General features: G+C 46.4%; 1 protein-coding gene across 1 annotated transcript in view; it reads left to right on the forward strand.

Moving 5' to 3' along the window:
• Positions 1–18,426, forward strand: part of LOC136784998 (uncharacterized) — a 37,715-nt gene extending 19,289 nt beyond the window's left edge. Inside the window, exons 3-10 of the mRNA XM_066745970.1 lie at positions 670–844; positions 1,293–1,526; positions 1,614–1,823; positions 11,436–11,636; positions 12,176–12,350; positions 16,374–16,543; positions 16,648–16,834; positions 16,953–18,426. Of these exons, the coding sequence (XP_066602067.1) occupies positions 670–844; positions 1,293–1,526; positions 1,614–1,823; positions 11,436–11,636; positions 12,176–12,350; positions 16,374–16,543; positions 16,648–16,834; positions 16,953–17,110 (1,510 nt within the window). The 3' untranslated portion in view covers positions 17,111–18,426. The remainder of the gene's footprint in view (positions 1–669; positions 845–1,292; positions 1,527–1,613; positions 1,824–11,435; positions 11,637–12,175; positions 12,351–16,373; positions 16,544–16,647; positions 16,835–16,952) is intronic.
• Positions 18,427–19,157: the final 731 nt, after the last annotated feature.

Consider the following 19,157-nt stretch of genomic DNA (forward strand, 5'->3'; position numbering starts at 1 on the left):
CTCCGTGTGCTCCGAGCGAAATATTAACCGGAAGAATCGAATTTATTATTCTCGCGATATTTCTCTATTCCTTTGAACTGTCAAGACTGATGGAAAGAAAACGAGAGGGATGAGGTGTGTATCTGGACGCGAGCGAGTGTGTGTGAGTGTGAGAGAGAGAGAGAAAGAAAAAGCGAGGCATCAGAGAGGGCGTCGACGGCCTTGAATCTGACATCCGGAAGGGTGCGGTAAAAGCCACGATAAATATCGACGCAAATGCATCCCCTGATTATACGATTACCGTTCAATACTGCGTAGGATGATAGTTGACACGGCAGAACTTAATTCCCCCTTCCCTGATTGGCCGCAACAAGCTCTCTTACAATGCACTTAATTAAATGAAATCATAAATAAGAGTATCGCGTTAGGAGAAGACACGCGCCATTAAAACAAACGTCCGCGTGTTTCATTGAACTATATATCTACTAGGCAAAGAGATATAAACTTTTATTAGTCCGCTCGTATATAAAAGCCTTGGCTGGGATCTTAATGGAAAGAAAAGAGGCCAATATTTATCGTATACCCATGCATGCATTCGACTACATATATATATATATATATATATATATAGGATTAAGCGATGCTGCGCAAGCTTCTAACCAACTTCCAATTCTTTCTTCTCTTTCGCAGGAAAAACTGCACGAGCTGCAAGTGTCCGAGGAACGCGCACGACGTGTGCCACGAAGAATGGGTATCGGTCCGGTCCCGTCTGGGACTCAAGGGAGACGAAGCCAATGGTTCCTTGGGGTCCGACCCGAGAGATCGAGGCTTCGCATGGGCTCCGCCTGGCTTGCCTCCTCACAAGGTATACCGCTCGATCAACCAATTCTTAGTCATCGATATATCCAGAGAACGCCCGCGCTCGAATGCCAAAAAAAAAAAAAAAAAGAAGAAAGAAAGAAGCCGACGAAAAATAACGAGTCTGATTCATCCGCGGGAAAATCCTTAAGGCGCTACTCGTACAAATTTTCATGGCTAAAGTAACGAGTTTACAGAGCGCGCGCCGCTGCCAGACGACAGACTCGCGTGCTCACGATCGAGATCTTGGACGTTGGCCAGGCTTCGATAATTCCCAAAGGCGTCGTCGTAACTCAATGCACCGGGGAGCTGCTCTTTATCACTACTGCAGCTTTATTATAAGCTCTCGCGCGTTTTACGACCTCCCCGGTCAATCACTGTTATTTATTATAGTTCCGCAGAGACCCTCGTCGAATTCACGTCGAGATATATAATAAAAGCACCATTGCTTCCAGGTGGACAAGTATTTCTCGCTGCTGCCGGAGACCCTGGTTCCCCGCCTCGGTACGGAGGGCGAGCGTTACAGGGATCGCCAATTGACGTATCAACTTCCCAAGCAGGACTTGGCGAAGAAGTACTGCCGTCACTTGGAGGCCAAACATGCCGCGAGCGCGGATGATTTCATGGCGGCTAGGAACGAGATCGCCCTGGACATTGGAAGCGTACAGGAGACTCCGGACCGGGACCAGGTACTGGAGAAATTTTATATCCGATTTAAAGTGCACAGTTGGTCCTCTGTATATTTGATTAATTGTGTTTTATTCGGCGACTTTTAGAAATGCGGTGCTTGCGTGGAACCCCTGGAAAGCGGAAGTCTCGTGGTTTCCGCCAGCAAGCTGGGCCTGATGTATCACCCTGCTTGCTTCAGATGCACAAAATGCCAGGAAATTTTAGTGGATCTCGCCTATTGCGTTCACGATGACATGCTCTACTGCGAGAGACATTACGCCGAGCAACTCAAGCCTAGATGCGCCGCTTGCGACGAGGTCAGTGACCTTTAATCTCTCATTAGTGTAGTAATAAGAGTCGAGGGAGAAAGCATGGAGACAAATTGCAGACTCGTTAAAACCGAAGCACTCTCTTTCGCTCGTAAAATCTATCTTATCGTCTTCTCTAGGCTGCACTCGATCGTTATAACAGTTTTCCCCTTTCGCGAATTACCAGCAACTTCCGCCTTTATCGACGGCGAACAAAACCACTCTCTTCTCTCTATATAGGATAAGAGAAGTGTAGTAACAGGTGTGTGTCGAGTGGTCGGGTGTGTGCACGATCGCGTAATGCTGATACCCACACACCACAAAAGGCTCGAACGGTACACAATCGGCAATTCGCCAATGAGTATAAATATTTTTCATGGTTAAACGAAGCGCGTTGAGTGCCGCAGGAAGTCCAAACTGGTCGTCTTGTCCATTTAAGGTGGCGCGAGGTCGATTTTTTCTCGAAAGCTCTCTCGGTAGGACGATTTCGTAAGGATGTTTTATTGCGACGATGGCATTGCCAGAGTTGAGAAAACGGCGCAACACGCTGACCCGAATAAAAAGATTTGGTCGGTAAATTATAATAATTGCCGGTAAATCTCTGTGAGATATTATTGAAGCGAAGGAGCAGGTTTGGTAATTAGCGGGTTATACAGAGAAATTTCGCGAAAATCGGTGTAAGGCGAAATTGTTTACCGCCTCGCAAACGAGGCATATATTAATAAGAAAACTTGTGCAATGTTTCGTCGTTGTCTCCTCGAAGGAGTGCGATCCAAGCTGCTTTCGGCTTTATTTAGCTGGTCAAAAATAGAGCTGCTAAGACGAAGTAATGTTGCGCTCCGCGACTCGTAATATTTCTCGCTTATGTAAATTACGCGCGTCCCACTGCAATAATATAAAGAGGCTGATATTCGTGGAAGGACAATGCGGCGAGCTTGCGGTGGAAAAGTTGGATTATCGCTTGCAGGGCTTTCGCCTTCGACAGGCCTGAAGAAAGCACGTACATATACTGTATAGTGTGTCTTGATAAGGAATGTTTGGCCAGTCACGGCATGGGAAGCACCAGCTGTCCCAGTCGTTACAATAAAGTCCGGATCGAAGTTGGTTTCCTTCCAACGAGAAACTTTGCTATTCGCCTGTAATTCCTCTAGCGATGGTGAGCGAGGTGATCTATTTTGATTCCACGTGAAAGCTCATCCCTCCCTAAATGCTGCACCAGTGGAGTCTATGGTCCTCCTGCTCTCCTCCTCCCAGCAGCTTTCCTTAGAGTCATCATCGGTCGGTCAGTCGGTTGGCCAGTCGAAACCGAAGGATATCTCCGCCAATCGCGTTTCTCATCCCTGCGATACATTGCACGAATTTCCGCGACGCGTCCGATAACTGTTCTCGTCCCTCTGGTGACCTTGACCTCTTCCGAAAGAAAGAAATAAATCAAGCAGACTAACTGGAACGCCTGTTCGAGGAGGGTTTCGAATTTCGGTAAGTGGACCGTGCGAGAGTCAACGTAAGACACGTACACACTGTCAGGCGACGATAAAGCAGCAGTGACGGCCTATGTGGGATTGTTTACGAGAGGAGATTGCCAAGAGGTGCGTCTCGTCCCCACGATAGTGAATCCTGACGAAGAATCCCCTATCCTCGCGCTCTCTTACGACCAACCCGAACGGCCCAACGCTGTTCTCGCTCGAATTGCACCAAACTCCAACGACTTTTGTAGTCTTTGCAATAAAATACACAAACAACCATTCGACACGCATTCTTTGCCCTTCCCACTTTCTTATACATGTAATAGCATATATATATATATATATATATATATATATACATTTACACGCAAGAGCACACATTGTATGTACACAAAACCGATACTCAAGGTAAGCTAAATCTGTGCCGGATCGTCCGAAGAAAGACGTTCCAGATTCTAAAATAGAACAGGTTTTTGCTTCTAGCACATAGATGTAAGCGATTCGTACACAGAATGCGTATCGACCCGAGTAAGGTGTAACGAGAGTGTGCGAGAGTGCGATATTTCTTTCTGCCTCCGGTGGCCGTGCAATTCGGTCCTACTTATAGCGATGCTGGACGTGGCGTTTAGGTGGCAAATGTTTTTCCCGGACGTTAATCGTTCCTCCCGGTGATTTTTCAAGTTTTCTCACTCTGGGAAGGTTACGAAGCACGGGCGCGAGACGCTTTAGGCTTTATGGAAGCGCAATGACGCAATTTACTGTTATAACCACTCTGTAAAATTCTGGCGCATTGTCTATTTCTAGCCAGCAGCACTTTGTAAGCCTGTCGTGTCTAGCGTGCATAAATCAGGCCAGAAATTCACAGGCGCATGCTTATATATTCGATTATGCGTTTAAATACGAAAGTGCGGCTTGTATTTTTACAAGAAATACCGGCAGGCTTCTCGAATCGCAGGAAAAATATTGACGCTCTCGTAAAAGAATTTATTGACTCGGGAATGAGAATGGGGGGAGAGGGGGGGGGGGGAGGAGAAGAGTGGTAATTTTCAGAATGAATGATTTCAGAACCAACATAGGTATAAAGCTCGTTATTGAAAGATTACAAAGGCGGGTCGCTGTATAATTGCTCGATCGCCGATTGATTTATCGCCATGGATTAGATATTGCAGTGGAAGTATTAGATCCAACGGATATAATCGCGATTAGGACGCAGTCGTTTCTTGTTATTTGACCTTGGGACGAATGAACGCATCCAGTGACGAGCCACGCAAGTTCCGGTAGGGTCTTCGACACTCTCGCTCCCCCAGTCCCATATTGTTCATTATTACGCTCGAATGAAGATCCACCGATTTCAAGAATCTAATTTCGATTGACCGCCGAATCTTCCAGATTCGACGGCACGCCCCTATTCCCTTTGGCCATGCCACACGCTCGATCATCGCCGGAAATAACATTGGCATATTGTTCCGTTTTACTCGGAAATGGACTTTGAATTTCGAAATCTCCCTATCATACCTGCGGAGGCCTCGCGAAAAATCTCGTACCTTAGAATCCGCGTGCTGAATTCTCCTCGACGTTTGGCATTCCGCGTTAAACAAGCGTTCTCCACTAATTCCTCCGGGTTTCGCGTTAATACACATACACGCTATTTAAATGATGGATTCTCGGAGTTTCGTGTGGCATCAGCAGCCATTTTATTTTCGTTTGCGTACGATGGGTCGTCGGCGGCAAGTTTATTTTCGGCCTCCTTGGAGAAATGGAAACTCGAGGATTGCTCGGAGATTTGGTACTCGATCGACCAGCAACGGAAGCAAAGCTCGCGAAGATGCCAGGTCGAATCTTGAAGACGGTTCATTCATGAAGCCCGCGGTGCTCGCGTTTGCATGGTTATCTTCGAGGAGTCATCGGACTGTAAATAAGGAGATCCACGTCTCTTCAACTCTGTCATACTATATATATATATATATATATATATATATATATTAATTGATAAAGCTGATGCTCTATTTACAATGGGAACTTATTACTTCCACGAAATTCAATTGATTGTTCGAGCAATTAACTCGGCACACTTTAGACTTTCGACCGTAAGTCATGAAGCGTTCGATAAAGTCTGTTGGATGGCTCTCGCTGGAGAGAAGCCAAAGAGTACCGCGCGCAAAGTGGCTCGTATCTCTGACGTCGAACGCTAACCCATGAGATAACCAAAATAAAACTTTGCGGATGACGCGAGAAGCTTGGGATAAACATCGCTATTGTATCATGCGCGCGTGCGATATCGCGTTATAGAGAATGAAATTTGAGAATTTTCAGGAACCCTGCAGTTTCGTTGAAACGATACTGCTGTGCGCGGTGAGTTTTAAGAAGGTGACGAATACATATATATAGGTATATATTATAAAGTGGCCGAATGAGTTTGTCTCGCACAATTATGGTAGGTTGCCAAAATTGCGCGTGTGCTTAATTATCAAAGCCTCATCGATCGCGGTTGCATTAAGGACAGCGATTCGCGTCCAGGGACATCGGGCTAACTTTAGCCTTTAGCTAAAGAGAGACATAAGAGAGTGAGACATAAGAGCGGTCTAGCGACGCCGCTGGGCTGCTGGGTAGCTGGGCAGTTTGCTATCCGGTCGCTTTGCCCGCGGAAAATAAAACAGTTCGCTCTGGCAGTCGCCAGCGTGGCTGATCCGATAATCGACGATCGAATGTGATCGATCGACCAGGCCGATCCACACCCTGCCGCCTCCGAACGAAACGATCCGGACTGAGATTTTCCGAAGCATCTCGTCGCGTACGTATAGCACGCGAGTGATCCCTCTTGCGCAATACCTCGTATTACGTCAGCTGCGAAAGCTCCGATAAGCCGCGGCAGGAGAGACTGGACCGTGGCCCAAGGTCATCGCACGTGTGACGGAGAAGAGAACCTGAGAGGCCACGGGGTGTGCCGAGTCGCGATTACACATACACACGCACACAGACACCGACCAGAGGATAGATCCAGTGAAATGTTTGCCAAACGGTCGAAGCTTCCAGCCGGGGTCCGGTGCAGGGGACAGGGGAATTTTTTGTCCCAGATCTGGAGATGAAGAGTCGATCCTCGAGTGGTAGAGAGACTTGGCAGTGGTGGTCGAGGCTGTGCGCGTCTGGATGACAAGGGGAGATGGGTTTGCTGCTGTCGGTGCTGGTTGGTTGCGTGGGGGTGCTGGAGCTGTTGGAGTGCTTCAGGCAAGTCTCGAACGGCGCGGTGATCAGCCTCGATCCGCCGCCAGCACCCTGCTTGTCCTATCACGACCCGACCAGCGATAATCTCAGCACCCACGACTCTCTCTGCGCCTTCAGCCACTCGGCGGAGCTCGATCTGTCGCGCGACGCCAGGCACAGACTCGAGAACCTCCACGAGTACAGCTTGCGAGTGAGGAGCGAGCTACGCCGGCTGGATAAAAATTTCGATGCCAGCACCCTCTCCGAGTGCAGCACCAATTTCTTGTACGGCTCAAGGCCAGACTCTAGACTGAGCCTCGTCTTCAACGACGACCGAGACCAGCGAGAGAAATCCGTGGACAGCTTCTCCTCGGAGATCATTAGAATCGTCGACTCCAGACCCTCCAACTCCAACCTGGTACCACTGCCAGAGCCCGACAGCTACGTCAGAATCCCCACTCCGATTCCTCTGGGATTGGCCGAGGAAGTATCCAGATCCAACTCGTCCAGCGATTGCGAAGAGTCCTACGACAATGATTCCGGAAACGAGGCTCCGACCAAAACCTCCATCGACGCCCTTCCGGTCTTGGTCCGCCGTTACAGAGACTCGATCGACGCCTCCTCGATCGACGAGTCCGATCACGGAGGCTCGCGCTTCGTCAAGAGGACCTTGAGGAGGTTCCTGCCCAGATCCAGGTCTCCGGCCACGAAGAGCTGCAAGCTTCCGGTCGAGGGGAGTCCTTCTCGAGACGCGAAGGTCACGGAGGACTTGCGCTACGTGGCCCTCCGGTTGGCCTCGGAGAGCGAACCGGAAGTAATCGTTGAGAAGCTACAGGAGACGATAACGACGACGGTCTCGCAGAAGAAGCCGAGGAGCTCCAAGCAGACGAGTTCGATTTTACGAAAACCGACGAGACTCAAGTCGAAGAATGCCGAAGTGAGTAAATCAGCGGAGAATCTGAGCACGCGCGGAAAGTCCAAGAGGCAGAGGGAGCCGGAACGCAGGAAATCGGATATTTCGATACAGGCTGGTGGTAGTTTGTACCGTGACGAGTCGACCAATACCTCACCACCGGACAGCGAGCTTTCTCGATCGGAAAGCAGAGGCAGCGCTGTCTCGGTGCAGGTACAGACGAGCTTCGAGGAGAAGCTCGCGGATGATGAGGAGACCTTTCAGGACTACGAGGCTTCGATACTGGGACTGTCGGAGGGTAGCAAGGACCTCGGTAGCAGGAGCGCCCTGGCCAGAAGGTCCTTCAGATGCAAAAGATTCCGCAGCTGGGTGAAGGAATCCTCCGACGAGGGCGCACCCTCCACTTCGAGGCCCCCGAAGGTCTCGCAGTTCGAGGAAGCCACCCTCGAGGATTACGATAACGCCAGGAAGATCGTGAACCAGCGAGACCAATTCGAGGACGACGACGAGGAATTTGCGAGTGCCGAGGAGGGAAAGGAAGGACCGATCGAGTTTGCCATTCCGGATCCCGATCAGAGTAAAGCTTTCTGGGTAATTTCGTTGAACAATTCTGCTATTATCGGCACCTTTGAAATAAAGCTCCTTCTTTACGATGATTATTTTCCTTTGAAATCACTAATAATGGAGAACGCAACGTTTCTCGACACCTTCCGCTTCCAATTTCCGGCCTCCTGCAACCCCCTCCGCGGTCGCGCGAGCGCCGCGAGAGATGGCTGCGTACATTGACAAAACCGCGGCAGATCTCAATTGTGCTTTGGCGATCATCCAGAACTCTAAATATTTCAGGTATTTTAATCGCCGCGCAATTGTCCCAGCCGATACTTTAATGCGACTACATCCAGCTGTCCGCAAATATTTATAGAGAAGATGTAGCGATTCTTCGTCCGAGGGACTTGGATTTAAAGCTCGCTACTGTGCTTACTTAACAATGCGTTACTCAACGTATATTTACATCAGAGGGCATTTATTTATCGCCGCGTTAAGTCAAGCGGGACAAAATAATAACGGCATAAATCTCGTTTTAAGCCTTATTTACCCGAAAGAGACATTTATTTGGGATCCTTGGGACGACTGTAAACTTGAAGAGGTCAGCTCCGCCTCGCAAGAGAGAGAAGAATTTACATAAGAGGGTATATTTTGCTGATTCGCAGCCGGATTTTCTCTCTCCTCTGTATAGGATATTTCTTTTTGCTCCGGCTGCAGTGCACATCAGGTGCTCGTCTACTCTCGGCCGTCGTTGGAACCTTCGACGAGGCGGGCCGCTCTCCTACGCTGGGAAGGAAACGTGGTGGCGTTTGATATTCCGCGCGACAGAAAATTCTTGAGGTCTCGTGGTGCTTATTGGTGCCGTGTGCCTAGCGTGGGGCCTCCCAAAATATCAATCTCATACCCGTCTGCAAATAATATATGTATAGTATATCGCGTATACAGTACGACATTTACAGGACAGGGAAACTCAGTTCGTATTGCCGGCTTCTTTTTGGCTGACCCGCTTTTTTCCCATCAGTTATTTTTAATCAATCGTTTCCTGCCTCTTTCCCTGCACACTCCAGATCGGATTAAATTTCACATCTTAGGTATTTCCATGTATATGTCTACTCTGCTGTTGTTTTCCCTCATTTTCCTCTCTGCGTATAGATCGGGAGTTAAAATATTATTTGTGTATATATATATTTATACATGAGACTGTAGGGACGAGACTATACGCACTCTTCAGGATCAGAGTGTCCTTTTGAAGACACGCGGTCCGTTCCTTTTGACAGCTTCGACACTGCACATGTTACTGCCAGGCATAAATAAGATGCCGATGTTATTGAAACGTGAATTGGCACTCGATCAATTCTGATTCAGGGAATTACACAGAATAATCTTTCGATAAATTTCAACGCGTGTGGGTCGCAGTGGGATATTGGTGATGTGCGAAACATTCCGACCCAATTACAGTGCCGACAATTCTTTCTCTATTTTCCGTCTGGAGATCTATTTACATCCGAGTCATATCCGAGCAACCACCTGTTTGGCTGGCTATCAAAAACTTGGTTCCGTCCATGATGTTTTTAGGAAATCCGTTATCTCCGGCTTCTGAAACTTTTCTCTGATGCAACAACACACGTTAATAATCGAATTTGCAAGGATCGATCAAAATCGATTTTTCACGTATTAATTACAATTACTCGTTTTCTGAACAATTGCAAGGTACATACCCAAAATTGGAGGGAAATCTGGAGCTGTTTTCGAGACATTCCTCGAGTAGGTAGAACTCGTATATGCAGCGACGGAATCGGATATAAGCGGTCCAAAAATACGCGGCGTGGAGGAAGAAGTCGAATGAGCGAAGGCAATAATCGAGAGATCGTCCGTTTCGCGCGAGGACAGAAATGCCACATGGTACCATAGTTTCCAAGTTGTTTGTTAGAGTGGAAGCTTGATCCCTCTCTGCGGGTCGAATAACCCAACTGCATCGAAAATTACTGGCATCGCCGAAATAACGCTAAAAGGAATAAATCGATAGAGTTTTTTTCTTTCTTAAATAATAGATATATAGCAAGGCTCGAAATTGACTGGGAAAGCTCGCGATGCAGGAGGCACCGATGGGGGAGTAGAAAAATGACGAGTCGATTCCGTTGTGGCAATGGGACGCGTTCGGTCCAAAAATAATAGCGAAAAAAGAGAGGGTGTGTGGGAAGGGAGGGGGGTGGTAAGAAGTTTAGAGCTGAGAATTCAGTGGAGGATGTCCACGAGATGGAGGTAGCGTAGAAGAGTTGCACCCGGCACGCTGCATCGATAGGTGGACGAGGGGGGCTGGCGGGGAATCGCGGGGGGACACGGTGGCCGCGCGCGCGGCGTTTCTGGAGTCGTCGGGACGCCGAAAATAGCGTCCCGATATGATGACGCCCGGAGCGGCCTTTTAGATTTCAGTCAGTTCGGAAGCTCGAAAGCCGTTGGCCACACTCCGCGAGAGCAGGAAACTCTTCTAGTAGCGTCGATAGTCCATCGCGACTCTCAGGTTTCTCTATTTCTCACGAGGATTTCGACCAATTCGCACAATCCTCAGAAATGGCGGACGTAGACGGTGTAGTGTACACGACCACGGAGCGCAAGGTGCGCAAAGTGAAGAAAACGACGAAGCAGCGTCGCGAGAGTCACGACCAGAACGCCGCGGAGGTCACGATCACCGAGGTCGACAGCACGGCGAACAACAACCACCGCGCCATCGACGAGTATGTGCTGGCTGACGATAAAGTCCGGCCCCCCACCACCCTTCCCTTCACTCGGAAAATATACAAACCACCATTTCAACTCTCTCTTTTCTCTCACTTTACTCACTCTCGTGCCCTTTCCCTTCTGCGATCGGAATTATGTCTTTGTATAGTAGTATACACACACACATATATATATATATATGTATATGTATATATGTTCATATATAGCATATCCTCGAGTTCGACCCTTATTCCCATAGAAACGCCGATAGAGAACCCGAGGAATTTTTGATTTTGTGCATGATACTCGCCTCGAACGCAGGAACAACTTCCTGAGAAATTCCTATACGGCCTCGATGGGATAGGGTGGCGCTCCAGGATTTTTTACGGCTAAAACTCTCTTTACACCCGAAACGCGCAAATATCTATCTCGTACAGATATACTCAGCCAGCACATACAACAGCACTCAATCAAGGTACATATATAAGCAACGCATCAAACAGCCATAGTATATTTATAGATCTGTGTACATTGAGTAAAAAGATTGTTTGCTTGGAAAATTTGCCAAAGAGATTTCTCCATTTTATGGGTCGATATATTTATTTCGAGATATAGTTTAAAGGAGATGGATTTTTCTCTTCCTATCTCTATCTCTCTCTCTCTCTCTCTCTCTCTCTCTCTCTCTCTATATATATATATATATATATATATAGATAAAGGTGTAGAAAGAGTGCGTTATTCCAGGAGACGAGGATTTTAACGATTTTCGTGTTACAGTTGATTTTCAGTGGCGAGTACACGAAGGCCATGAACAAGGAATGGCACAGCGGGCATTTCTGTTGCTGGCAGTGCGACGAATCCTTGACAGGACAACGATACGTGCTCAGGGACGAGCATCCCTACTGCATCAAGTGCTACGAGAGCGTGTTCGCCAACGGCTGCGAGGAATGCAACAAAATTATAGGAATCGATTCAAAGGTGAGCGTCCCTTAATAATATATTGTTCGTTAAAAGGCTTCTCGAATAACTCGTAGGCCAACGTCTCTCTATACGTAGACTGGAAAGGTATGGGCGTTGACTTAGTCATTCCTAGAAATAGATGCGATGATGTCGCTCCCTGCTAGTATGTATTTCCGTACTCATCTCTCCTTTCGTAACAGTTTCGCGCTAATTTCTGCCAAGCCAAAAATTCTCCAGTCCAACTATCGTATTATAGTTCTTCCGTAACCCTCGAGAAGATAGCGTGCGGAAAAAAACTCATCAGGGCCAGTCTACGTACCTAAAATAACTCGAGCACGAATTTTCGGCTTTTAAAACCCTCCCCACTCCTTTTTATACTTATGATTAATGTTTTTTCACCGCAACCGAGTGTTGAACAATTGCCAAACTCTCTCTCGCTTTTAAATGGAAAATTTTGTTGGATACGGCATTATATATCGGTTTCTCTCTCTCTCTCTATATATATATATATTCCCGTGTACTAGGTCAGTAACGATGATTTTACCAATGATTTTCAGGATCTGTCCTACAAGGACAAGCATTGGCACGAGGCATGCTTCCTGTGCAACAGGTGCAGGGTCTCCTTGGTGGACAAACAATTCGGAAGCAAGGTGGACAAGATATACTGTGGCAACTGTTACGACGCCCAATTTGCCAGCCGTTGCGATGGATGTGGCGAGATCTTCCGTGCTGGTACGTATAATCCTTCGATACATAGAGAGAACTCAAAAGTGAGAAATCCCCTCGAGAAGCGTCCCAAAAGCCACCTGTTCGAGCCGTCAGGTATGGAGCGAATCGAGTTTAAGCGTTCGTGCATTAAGGTAACCGAGTCAAGGTTGACCAATTTTATTTCAAACTTGTCACGGGATGCGTCACTTTCAATTCGTCATCTCGATAACGACGTTTATTGTGTACGTATGTACTGTTACCAATCTTATTTCTTTATGTTTTTTTTTCGGTCGGTATATCTCGTATACGATTTTCTCCCGGCCATCCTCCTGCCTTTATCGCTCCGTCTGATTTTCCCATGAAACGAAAGTGGGTCGTGGGTGGCCATGGGCCAATCGCAATATCTCTCTCTCTCTCTCACTTACTGTCTCTGGTCGAAGGGCTCTTATCTTTGAATCCACGTTGCTGCGTATACTCCATCGGCACATTTCGCGTGATTCATCCACGTTTACAAACTCGAGGAACGTGTAAAAGGTTTAAGAAGCCTTTTCAAAGATTCCCATTAAGATCTGCCGAGCCTTGGATTTATTTTTATCATTAGGCCGAGTTTGGATAAATTTATTCGTCGATCGAGGATTTATAGAGTCGAGATAGACCAAAGGGCTGGATCAAGGACGTTGTACGGAGTGGGCGTTGGATGATTTTAGCGTTATATGCGAAGGAGCGATTGAAAATAATAAGGCTCATCGTGCGAATTAAATGGTACCAGCGCGTGACCGTGCACGGCGTAGAGCGACCTTTACCCAAACTTCTCATCAATCCGAGAATCTTCGCTAATGATTTTCGATAAGAGCAGCTATATCCTCCGTCACGAAAGGACGATCGCGCGATCACCCAGTGCGATATCTATATTTGTACCACCGAGTATAAATTCTCCTTCCTCGGGGTCCTCTTCCCTGAAATGGTGTGGAAAAATGAGACGCTTTATCGAAAAGCGAGGCGGGGATCGTTGGAGTGGGTCAACGATACAAATATGGTCGAATTGCTGGCGCGGATGCAGCGGCACTCGTGTGTGTGTGTGTGTGTGTGTGTGTGTGTGTGTGTGTGGACGAATGGTCGCGAAAGTCAAGGTCACCGGTGATTCGAGTTATCACGGGACGACGAGCGATCGAGAGGAATTGTCAAGAGCGATGATTAGAAGAGATTTGGAGGGGCGGCGGAAAAAGGGAAAGGGAAAGGGAAAGGAAAAGTTGAATCGAGAGTTTATCAGGTCTGTGGCGCGCGAGGACCAGGCTGCGCGTGCTCGCCGACTCCAGCGAGAGCGAACACCATCAAGAATTGCGTGACTCCTCAGTGGCTCGCAAGACTCCGGGCCAATCGCATCGTGTGCATCAAATTCCGCGACAATCGCTCGCGCCAATCGAGCGACTCGTAACCCAGAGGCTTTTCGCTCTGCTGTCGATTCAATTTGTGTGATAAAAAAAAGGATTGCTGAGACATGGCGACGGAAGCGCTGAGCGAGAGGTTCTCCAGGCAATTGCACTTGCAAACCAAAACGGTCGGAGATGACAGGATAAGGAGGGCTAAGGAGAAAGATGAGGATGTTGCAATTTTCAGCATGATACCTCTGGAGGGTGATTCGAGGTTCAGGTGCTGTCTCGGCAAGGACTGTCGAGAGGGGGATCCGAGAAAAGCAGAACCAGGTGAAGAACACACACTGATTGAACAAATCTTTCATTTATAACAATTCTATATAGTAACTATATATTTCCTTTGAGAAATCATCGAGTGTCGAAGGCGTTTATTTCGCGATCGATCATCATTGCTAACTTATTGTTATGACACCCAGCTGCATAGCTTTATAGGAAATTCATTATGTCAAGACCGCGTGTAACCACCTCGGATCTCCCCTTCTCGGGAACCTTGAATGCGAACGGCTTATGCGAGTTTCTATGGTAATGGGGAACCTGAAACCAGCAATTAAACCTGATGAGACACTCGTAAATATGTCCAGGCTGATTAAAACAATTTGTATTTGCTACCGGTCGCTAATGCACTAGCTGCATTATTTATCTATTCACCCCCTTGCCTCTCCCCCTGCATCTCTCCTTTACCAAGAATTGTTGAAACAATAACTCAGTCGCCGAGTAATTCAATTATCGCGTTTGTTTTCAGAAACGAATCGCTCACCGCGCAATAAATTAAATTTATTGCACGGATTTTTTACGGTAAACTCGTTGACTCATTCTTTCGAGCTTGAGTTCATCCAGCGTCTCGAGCGATCCGCCAAAATATGGCTTATCGATGGTTCACGAATAAACAGAATCACGTCGTTTTACAATGTATCTTTCCTATTCGATTTTCAAACCGATCCTGCACAGTTTTTGCGATAAACATTTCGTTTTTCTGCCACAGTTGCATCTCCGTCATTCGATATACAGTCCAACGTGTACCCACCGCAGCATTACTCATGCTCTTCAGCGCGAAGAAAACCTCTTAATTTTTTCCCGAGACGATATTATTTCGCACACGCGTAATTTATACGTCTTTTGTTGAATTTTGTTATCGCGATAGGATGAGCAATCGAGTGTTTTTTGCTCGATGCAGAATTTTCGAGGATTCGTATGGCGCTAATCCGAGGTATAAACAGGGTTCCGCGTGATTTTCGCGGTCCTCCGAGAGCCGAAGACGGTCCGTGACATCAGCTCAGCAACCGATACCTCCGTATATGTATAAAGTCAGATGGTCCAAGGCCAGCGATGTTGTAATCTCCTCCGCGTCGCCATAAGCGACTCTCCTCGCGCGTTCGGCCACTGTTCAGCCATGCAAAATATAATTATGCACCGTTCTAATCGAACGGTGCACTTGGAACAATCGCTCATTCTCTTCAGCCACCAATATAAAACCTCGCTCGTAATCCGGAGCATTTTCATGCTGGATGCTTATTCGCGTCGAAAATTTGCATTCTGCTCCAGTCCTGAGAGAGAGAGAGAGAGAGAGAGAGAGAGAGATGCGGACGCTGCGTCACGCCTAAATATAATTCGGTCTAAAATTTCCTGACCTACGCGAACTCTGCCGAATTCGGAGAATGAACAATATTGCGAAGAGAGTGAAATTTCTGCTTTCACCATTGGAAAGCAGCAGAATCGAGATTAACGAGTCATTGGATTTTTCCTAACAAACGGCGAAGATATAGTTTATCGATGCTTACGTCAGCTGATAATCGAAATGTCAATAGCATACAGCAATAGTGTCGCATATTATGCGCTCGAGTTCTTCATGGGAAAAACCTTAAAAGCCTTGAATTCGACGATGGTCCGGCTGGACCAAGCGAGCCTTGTCCAGTGTTGACTCACTCGACGCTGCCTCGTTATCAAGCTTAACGCCCTTTAACGAGGCGAATTTTATGTTTCTACGCTTTGGATCACCTTTCGGAATGGTCGTTAATTTATCCGAGCGCCTCAAGGCACTGCCAAGGAGCGTGATAAACACCGAGCGCCCACGCGCTACCCGTACGCAAACCTCAGAAATGGACGGTCGATAAGTTTTAGACGCCATATTTGCTCCACTGATAATTCTCTCTCTCCTCTCTCTATTTTTTCTCTCCTCCTCCTCCTGTCTCTTCCATTCATGAACGCTTTCAAGAGGCTCGATCGCCTCGTGCACAAGAGATTTTATTGGACCTTTATAAACCCAGACGCCCGCTGCGCAAAGTAAATTGGTCTGACGTCTACTACTCGATGACCCTAATGAGTCTGCTCGAATTACCGCACGCAAGGTTGATCGGAAAAGCAACAATGTCGAGAAGTTATATATCGGTGTGTAGGTTTAAATGGCAAGACGATGACGCGCTCGATTATTAGCATGTGCCGTTAATGGACATGCTTTCGTAATCTTTTCGAGCACGAGATCACGCACGATGCTCCATCCGTAGCATATACATATATAAATACGTATATATAGATGTATCGGCATGCAAGGATGGACCGTCGCGTCGTTAAATAATAAACGACGCGTTTAATTGCTTGCTCGAATGTTGTTTGGCAGGTACCAAAAAGATGGAGTACAAGACCAGGCAATGGCACGAGAAATGCTTCTGCTGCGTAGTCTGCAAAAATCCATTTGGGACCAACAGCTTCATCCCGCGTGAGCAGGAGATCTACTGCACTGGTTGCTACGAGGACAAATTTGCCACCCGATGCGTCAAATGTAACCAGGTGAGTCTGGCGAGGAAGAGCTGCTTGGTAGCAGTTTATGGAGAAAATATCGACAGCCCTATACACAGAGTCTATATAGTTATATATTCTTGATTTTTCTGCAGGTTATCACCAGCAATGGCGTGACATATAAGAACGCCCCGTGGCACAAGGACTGTTTCACCTGCGTGCACTGCAACCAATCGTTGGCAGGAAAACGATTCACGTCCCGCGACGAAAAGCCCTACTGCGCTGATTGCTTCGCAGAACTCTTTGCCAAGAGATGCATATCTTGCTCGAAACCAATCACTGGTCAGTCGATATAGTTGTTCTCAGTATATAAATCCGTATAACTCGGCGGTATTGATCGTGAAGAGAAGGAGCAATGCTGCAGGAGCATCTAGATTGATAAACATTGTGAAATTTGCAGGAATCGGCGGAACAAGATTCATCTCGTTCCAAGACAGGCATTGGCACAACGATTGCTTCATCTGCGCTGGATGCAAGACCTCATTGGTGGGCCGTGGCTTCATCACTGACGGAGAAGACATCATCTGTCCAGAGTGCGCCAAGCAGAAGCTGATGTAATGAAACGTGTACGAGCAGCGAGTACGGGGACGTAGGCGGAGAAAGAGAAAGCGAAGAGGGAAAGGGAGAAGAACATCTTCGGAAGATTCGTATGAATCGATGAAAAACTAAGCCATACTATACCCTAAATAATCGGAGCCCTTTTTGCGTTGTCCCTTTCGGGAAAACCTGCGCGAATCGCAGTTTCCTCGCTGGGAGAATGCAGAACGAACACACACACGCTTTTAGTGCGGTTTTTTCTGTCAGGGCTATCTTCTCCTAGCTTCATAGTTGTAGCGACCACATAGTCGTTTGTTATTTAAATTTCGCGAGAAGCCACGCGTAATGGGGAAGAGAGGCAGGCAGGAAACCCCCCCCCCTCCCCCAAGCCTTACGTAAAACTATACTGTAAATCGTTTTTAATTAAGGAAAAAGTCATGGCGTTATTGATGTTATTGTTTTGCTTTATATATGCTAGGGTGAAGTCTGGATAAGAGCGAGAATCATGCGGAAAAATACGAATCCTATATATATATTCTTATGGAACTAAATTTGATATACATATAGTAATTTTATTTTTATTTAACACTACACGCGCATTCACTCACACCAAACATAAATACATACTTACACTACGCATACACTTACTATCTGCCTTTTTCTGTTTATTATAGTGTACAGTACACTCGTGTAACATTCAGGAAGAATATATTACATATTTTCTACGTGTGTATAGAAAAAAAAAGGAACGTGTGCGTTAATTGTGGTATTCGAAGTGGAGAATGCCGATCGCTGCCGAAAGTCACAAAAAGTCCCAATGAAATGGAGCTTACGAACATTTGCATTAACCAATTAGAATTACGTATAAGAACATGCGAGGAGAAACAACACCTGCACGCATAATACACGTACAGACACATATGCATATTACGTAGACACGAAACACACATGCACACACACATAAACACAATGCGTTGGAAAAAACGCATACACGCGATAAAAAATTGTGGCCTTATTCGCACGAGTACCTAGGAGGAACTAACGTCTTATTACATTATATTGTTATTACTTAATAAAATTTATTATACATATTATACGAACAAAATAAATGTAACACCATTCGTCGCGTGAACGTCCCACGTGAAATACGTTTTGTGTAAAAGAAAAGATATGTCATGAACAATAAATTATACGTGCTATATAAGTTCTTATGAACCACTCACATACTAATAATCGCCTTAATTAGTGAATGATACAAGAGATTATTCTGTATTCAGCGTATCGCATACTGTTACACTGTACAATTGATAATTGAATAAATGTAATTATTTACAATATTCTCTCTGTGATCCTTTCGTTCGGTTTACAAAGGGTGAGCAAAATAAATGGAAGTGATCGATGTAGATAAAAATATTCCCCACTCCTCGAGTCTCACAGACAAGTTTCCTGCTTTACCAACAAATGATATTCCAACCGAGTCCCTCCAGTATTCAATAGATGGTGCTACTACATCACATTCTCTCGACACTCTCTTAAAGCTTATTTGCAGTCGAACACTGAATAAAAATAATTTCAGCGAGGTTTTTTGAAAATTTCCACAATTTGACTGATCGAAATGCGAGAAGTACAAGAGGCCAAGATAATCCTTGGAAATCTGGGATATGGGAGATTTGTCAGTTTTCAGTGGGGTCACGACACTCGATTCAAGGCTTTTTTGTCGGAGGTCGACGGATGGGTCATTGTACCTTTTCGCATTGGTTTCCGAAGAGAGTTGTAAATCTTTGAAACAGAAGGATTCTATCAAGCATTCGACTATATAAATTTTCTGTGTAATATATTAAAGCTATTGCGCGAATCCAAGGATTAAAATTTTATAGAAGCGCGCTGTCGGTTTTTGGAAAATAGACAGCAGTTATAGCGAGGTCGTTGGAAAGTGGCATAATCACGTATGTAGATCGTCCAAGGAGAACGGAGAGACGAAGATCCTTTGCTTTACTTACGTAACGAGCGGTCTCGTGTCTTCGACCGCGTCCTCTTCAAAGGGAAGTTACCCCCACCAATTTCACCT

Source organism: Prorops nasuta, unplaced genomic scaffold (assembly GCF_024137725.1).
Source record: "Prorops nasuta isolate Cenicafe-Biocafe unplaced genomic scaffold, Cenicafe_Pnas_1.2 PNAS00125, whole genome shotgun sequence".
Lineage (NCBI taxonomy): Eukaryota > Metazoa > Arthropoda > Insecta > Hymenoptera > Bethylidae > Prorops > Prorops nasuta.